This window comes from Malus domestica, chromosome 15 (assembly GCF_042453785.1).
Source record: "Malus domestica chromosome 15, GDT2T_hap1".
Classification (NCBI taxonomy): domain Eukaryota; kingdom Viridiplantae; phylum Streptophyta; class Magnoliopsida; order Rosales; family Rosaceae; genus Malus; species Malus domestica.
The window spans coordinates 22,585,064-22,591,239 of NC_091675.1; the positions used below are offsets into that span (position 1 = coordinate 22,585,064).

Consider the following 6,176-nt stretch of genomic DNA (forward strand, 5'->3'; position numbering starts at 1 on the left):
CTGAAACCTATCATGATGCTATTGAAGATAAAGCATGGAAGGAAGCAATGGAAGCTGAGATTGAAACTATTGAAAAAAATGGAACTTGGGAGCTGGTGGAAAGGCCTGCAGACAAACCAGTCATAGGAGTCAAATGGGTGTTCAAAACTAAGTTGAATCTGGATGGATCAGTTCAAAAGCACAAGGCTAGGCTTGTGGCAAAAGGGTATGCCCAGAAACCTGGTATTGATTATAATGAAACATTTGCTCCAGTGGCAAGGTTAGATACAATTAGAACCCTGATTGGACTTGCAGCACAAAAGGGTTGGAAGATGTTCCAATTAGATGTTAAGTCAGCCTTCTTGAATGGAGTACTTGATGAGGAAGTTTACACTGAACAACCAGAGGGCTTTGAAGTTGAGAATGCAAGTCACAAGGTCTATAAGTTAAAGAAGGCTCTCTATGGTTTGAAGAAAGCTCCTAGAGCCTGGTACAGTGAGATTGACACTTATCTCACTAGCTGCAATTTTAAAAGAAGCACCAGTGAGGCCACTTTATATACCAGAACTGATGAAGAAGGAAAGCTGATCATTGTCTCTATATATGTTGATGATATAGTTTATACTGGAAGCAGTAATGCATTACTCAGTGAGTTCAAAAGAGACATGATGCAAAAGTATGAGATGACTGATTTAGGACTCCTACATCATTTCTTGGGAATGGGAGTTCTACAAACTGATAAAGGGGTGTTCATTCATCAAAGCAAGTATGTAAAGTCCTTACTTGTAAAGTTTGGCCTAGAGGATTGTAAGTCAGTGACAATTCCTCTACCCACTGGTGAAAAACTGAAGAAAGTTGATGGAAGTGAGTTGACTGATGAAGGTTTGTTCAGGAAAATTGTTGGCAGTTTGTTATATTTAACTGCAACCAGACCTGATATAATGTATGCTGCCAGTTTGCTTTCAAGATTCATGCATGGTCCCACGAAGAAGCACATGGGAATAGCTAAAAGAGTTCTTAGATACATTCAAGGTACTCTCAGCTATGGCATTGAATTTACAAGGGACAATGATGATGTTTTGATTGGATTTTGTGACTCAGATTGGGCTGGCAGTGAAGATGACAGTAGGAGCACATATGGGTATGCATTTAGTTTTGGTAGTGGTACATTTTCATGGGCCTCAGTCAAGCAAAACACAGTTGCATTGTCAACTGCAGAAGCTGAGTATGTCTCAGCAGCCGAGGCAACAGCTCAAGCTATCTGGCTAAGATTTGTGTTGGATGATTTTGGTGAAATGCAAACTGAAGCAACACCATTGTTTTGTGACAACATGTCAGCAATATCGATGGTCAAAAATCCTGTCTTTCATCAGAAAACCAGACATATAAACAGGAAATATCATTTTATTCGGGAAGCATTGCAGCAAGGATCCATTAATGTGGAATATTGTAGGAGTGAAGAACAGTTGGCAGATATATTTACAAAAGCTTTGCCTAAAGATCGATTCAATTACTTGAGGATGAAGTTAGGAGTAAAGCCAGTAAGCAGCTTAGGAGAGGCTGTTGAGAATTAAGCTGCATCCTAGCTTTAGAATTAACCTGCAGAAGATAATCCTGCAGATGAAATCAAAAAGGAAGCTGAGAAGTGTGAAGAAATGAAGGCTTTACCAAAATTAGAAGGAGCCATTAATTTCAACGGCTAATTTCTTTTACTAGTTTTAGAAAGATTACAGCTGGTGTTCCTATCTTTTTAATTGTACTGAGCTTTCCCATCTTCTTCCAAGTGGATGAATGATATCCTCCGATAACCATTAATGGCCGGAAAAGGGTTCTAGGTCCCTATATGTAGGATCAGTTTTTAGACCAGCTGTGATAAATATAGTCTTTGTATGTTTGCCTTTTGTGATATATGAAAAATACACAGACTCTTGCTCTTCCTTTTCTCTCTTGAAAAAACACAAATTTCTTCAAACCCTTATTCAAAGTTTCAATCTTTATCAACCAAAAACAATATGCCTGGTACCATTTCAAACATAGCAGATAGTTGGCTGAATCCAAAAATTTAAAGGCGCAAGAGTAGTTCAGCAGCATCGGCAACACGATCAGAAGACATTGATAAATCAACCTGAAGGCAGAATTCCAAGCCCTCAAATGCATCAACTAAATTATTTAGAAAAGTAACAAACGGGAAATTGTTTTTAAAAAACGTACCCCGTGATCTCGATCAGCTTTCAATTGTTTCTGCAGAGCGATTCACCACTCAATTCCAATACAATCCGAAGTAGTGTTCTAAATTCCAAGACCCTTCAGATTGTCGGAGGTTTTAATACATCAATAATTCCTTCATCAGCAGTGCAATGAGCCAAGTCATGGAAGAACATTCAAAAGTCAAAGTCATTAGTCAAGTCGGTGTAGCTAGGCCAATTCAACCTGAATTAGATATTAGGCTAGAACAGGTAATACCCGCCACACATATATTATTCACTTTTTTTAGAGACGTTCGAGAGAATTTTATTGTATCACGTATAAAGTGCTCCTTTAATAGTTTGTTGGAGACGAGCTAGCAACTCTGCTACAGTTGAAAATATTTGTATCAGTATGCACTATATAACTAAAAACACTTGGGCATCTGGTTCGACTCCACTCTTGCCCCTGACCGTAGCAAAAAAGTTTCTTCACAGTATATGGACTTTACCTTCTGAGAATACTGACTAATCATGTCCTGTTGTGCCACTAATAAGTAATAACAGCTCGTTCTCAAGAAATTGTAGCCTTGTATTGTTTCTTTTTTAAAAGAGTATGGCAAAGGTGTCCCATACCTCTTTCGGTGCTGTGGCTTTTCCTCCAACATATCCTCAATCTTCAATTGTGCTTCATTGTATTCTTCTAGGTTTGATGATTATATTTGTAAAAAATCATCAAAATTAGAGCTAAAATGATTTCTAAATCATGATTTTTCAGTTCTAATTGTGGAATGATTTCATACACTATGCGGCCTTTTTTTTCGTGGTGCCAAATGTTTGCCCAATGAAAGCTTTCTTGCCCGACCAACTCTCTCCATCACGTAAAGTCTTTTGACAAAACCCTAAATATTGACTAGTTTCGCCCGACCAACTGAAAATTTCGTCGGGCAAAATGACTTCACCCGACAAATTTTGGTTCATCGGGCAAAAATTTGTAGGGAAAATATTAATTTCTGGTGGTGTACTGAATACTTAGTCCACATGATCGTATAATGATTTAAATTATGCTTAACCGAGAGACGTTGAGGGCCGGGGATCGATGTAATTAAGGTTAACGATTGGCACTGATTTAAATAGAGAAGAGGGTTATTGCGCACGCCATGGATTCTTGGACAAAATAAATGATCGCATTGGTTTTTAAGGCATGCACAAGTTGTACTTATATCATATTAAAAGATTAATGAAGGTCATAAACTAAATTAATCAGCTCACTTCCAGTCGATAGGCAATTTATTATATTAATAATTAGTACATTAATTAATTTCCAAATTCCTAGTTAAGCACACTAAACACTACATAGAGGAAGATAACGATTTACATTAGCTTGTTACTATCTACAAAGTTCTAAATGGATCCAGATTCACATATACAGGTTCATCCATTCCATGCCATGAATGTAATTGTTCTGGGGCATGTAAAAAACATCATCGTACTCTTCCACCCCAAATTCTCCTAAAAATGGAGGATCAATGGCTTCCATGGAGAGCGAGGAGCTCGGACTGTTGCTGGATCCGCCGTGATCGACCCGCTGCAAGAGCCGTTGGATCTCCTTCTCAGCCTCCGAGAGTTGATCCTTGAGCTTCGACATCTGCATATCAATGGTTTAAAAAGTTATGCATGAGACTATATATATTTCAAGTTGTGTGTTTATAAAACATGTACTCAATGTCAATGTGGACCAAATGTGGTCACGTGATGTTCCCCAAATGAGTCACGGCAAAGGCCCTAATGGACCAACACCAACCACCTTAAACAAGATTGTACGGACGTCCCATGAGAGCTGGAAGAAGAGTCTTTTGCTGTCTAATGAGATGGCGGCAAGATGTGGTTTGTTCATCCCCCAACCCCAGAAAAAGAAAACTCTTTATGTGTTTTCTATGCCAAAATCAGAACAACTTGTATGACACGAAATATTAATGTGACAACAGAACAACTTGTATGACACGAAATATTAATGTGACAACGTATTCGTACATGCCCTACTCTCCAAACCCAACAATTCTTTGAGCCTACAGATCATGCATGTTCGTGTTGTGTGCCTATGTGGTGGCCCTGGTGCATGCACCTTGTCCTTTTAATTTTTATGTTTTCTAATTGTCCTTTCCAAGGGAAAAGAGTAAGACATAACTACGAGCCAACAACTTTGGTGTGATATTTTCTTGGAAACCCTTTCTAACAAAGTATTTACCCTTGTACTGGAAGTTTTTGAGTATAATTTTTCTCTCCTCCCTGTCACTAGTATAAAAACAAAAGTAGTGCGATATCTCAAACTACTAAATTAAACTATATATATTTAAGAAATGAAATACTGAATAGTTAAATAAAAAGAAAGAAAGCTCATCAACCCCCAAACAAAAATATAATCTACTTTTAACCCACCTTGATTGACTTACCAAGAAACCAAATGAAAACTAAAATGGTAAAATTCAAATGCTATGCTTGCTTTGAATCCTGAACAATATATAGTTGTAAATTATACTTACCATATAGTTTATAGTTCACTTTTCCTCGATTTCTTTAGAAAGTAAACTAAACCCAACAAGGTCAGTGATGCAAACAACATATGCACATAGAGAGAGAGAGAGAGAGAGAGAGAGATGAATTACCTCGGATTCAAGTCTACATTTCTCAGCAACAGTTATTTCATTTTCTTTCTTTAAGGTTGAGTACTCTTCCTCCAACTTCTTGTTCTTCCAACGAGCCCTACGGTTTTGGAACCAAACAGCAACTTGACGAGGATCAAGACCCAGGTCAGAAGCAAGCCTGTCTTTCTTCTCAGACTCCAGTTTGTGTTCGTTGCCAAAATTGAGCTCAAGAAGGTCTACTTGTTCAGCTGTGAGCTTCCTCTTCTTAAGCCCAACACCACCAGCTTCTCCACCTTTGCTCTTCCTGCGACGTCGTCTTGCCGGCTTTGAGGCTCCTAAGCATAATAAAAATAAAATAAAGTTAAAATATTAATTAAGGAGCAGTTTAATAACCATTTCAATGACATGTTTTGTTTTAACTATTTTTTTAAACAAAAAATTTGTTTGGTAATTGTGTTCTCAGTTTTTAGCTTTTGTAAAAATGTAAACTGATTTCAAGCCAAATTTGAAATTAAAAAAACAAAGTAGCTTTAAGAATTTGGTTTTCAGACTAAGAACTGCAATCGTTATCAAAGAACTCTCATAAACAAGAGGAAAGGAAAATTAGAAAAAGTTTGTATGCTTTTGAAGTACAAACCTTGGGGGGGTACAATTTGAGTGTAGACATCAGAGGCCGAGTACAAGTGAGAGATCAGTAGCATCTGATGATCGTCTTCAACAATTTGGTGGCTGTTGGTTGTCATGCTTCCTAATTTCCTATGGCTAGCTAGTTCTGTCACTCTCTCTGCAACTCTCTTAATTTTTCTCTACCCCTCACTCTCTCAAGAAACAAATGTGTTGAAGTTGAATGGCTTGGGATGCAACGCATGGACTTTATTTATAAGGAAAAGTTTTCTCTGTGAGTGAGTCATACATCCTTTCAAGCTTTAATTTGTTTTACAGTAAAAGGTCTTTTACAGTAATGTCCTTAACTATGTAGAAAAACATGGGGATGTGCTAGTCATGCATCACGTTGTTGGAGTTCTTTCTTCGTCACTTATGCATTAAAGGGCAAATTGGGAAAAACATACATGCAAAGCTAACCGCGTATTGGATTAAAAAATAGGAAAGAAAAAACATAATCTTTAAACCTTGGTTCCATATTCACCCTACAAACGTGAAGATGCATCTAGGTCTTGATGGCCATGATTGAATTTGATACAATAATAGTTTTTTTTTTTTTTGAACAAATGGTATTATTTACATTTAAGGGGAAGGAGTGAACTTAGTTTTACAATAGGTCAGCAATAATTTAGATCAAATTCATCTTTGACAAAAATCAAACATAAAATCTCTTACTTGCAAGTTAAAATAAATATCACTAGAATAA

At 37.2% G+C, this 6,176-nt stretch overlaps 1 protein-coding gene across 1 annotated transcript; it reads right to left on the reverse strand.

Annotated features, from left to right (window-relative positions):
- Positions 1 to 3,434: 3,434 nt before the first annotated feature.
- Positions 3,435 to 5,707, reverse strand: LOC103401226 (homeobox-leucine zipper protein ATHB-40-like). Its single transcript, XM_008339941.4, has 3 exons — positions 5,445 to 5,707; positions 4,829 to 5,142; positions 3,435 to 3,810 (listed from the first exon to the last, which is right to left on the reverse strand). The coding sequence occupies exons 1-3, from the start codon at positions 5,548 to 5,550 to the stop codon at positions 3,583 to 3,585; spliced, it is 648 nt and encodes a 215-aa protein (XP_008338163.1). The 5' UTR covers positions 5,551 to 5,707; the 3' UTR covers positions 3,435 to 3,582.
- Positions 5,708 to 6,176: the final 469 nt, after the last annotated feature.

What these genes read in the sequence shown, in the direction of transcription:
- LOC103401226 (XM_008339941.4), bottom strand. Translation starts at nt 5,550, where the DNA reads ATGACAACCAACAGCCACCAAATTGTTGAAGACGATCATCAGATGCTA. An exon ending in TCAAATTGTACCCCCCCAAG is followed by an intron (nt 5,143 to 5,444) that starts GTTTGTACTTCA and finishes TATTATGCTTAG; the next exon opens with GAGCCTCAAAGCCGGCAAGA. An exon ending in AATGTAGACTTGAATCCGAG is followed by an intron (nt 3,811 to 4,828) that starts GTAATTCATCTC and finishes ATTGATATGCAG; the next exon opens with ATGTCGAAGCTCAAGGATCA.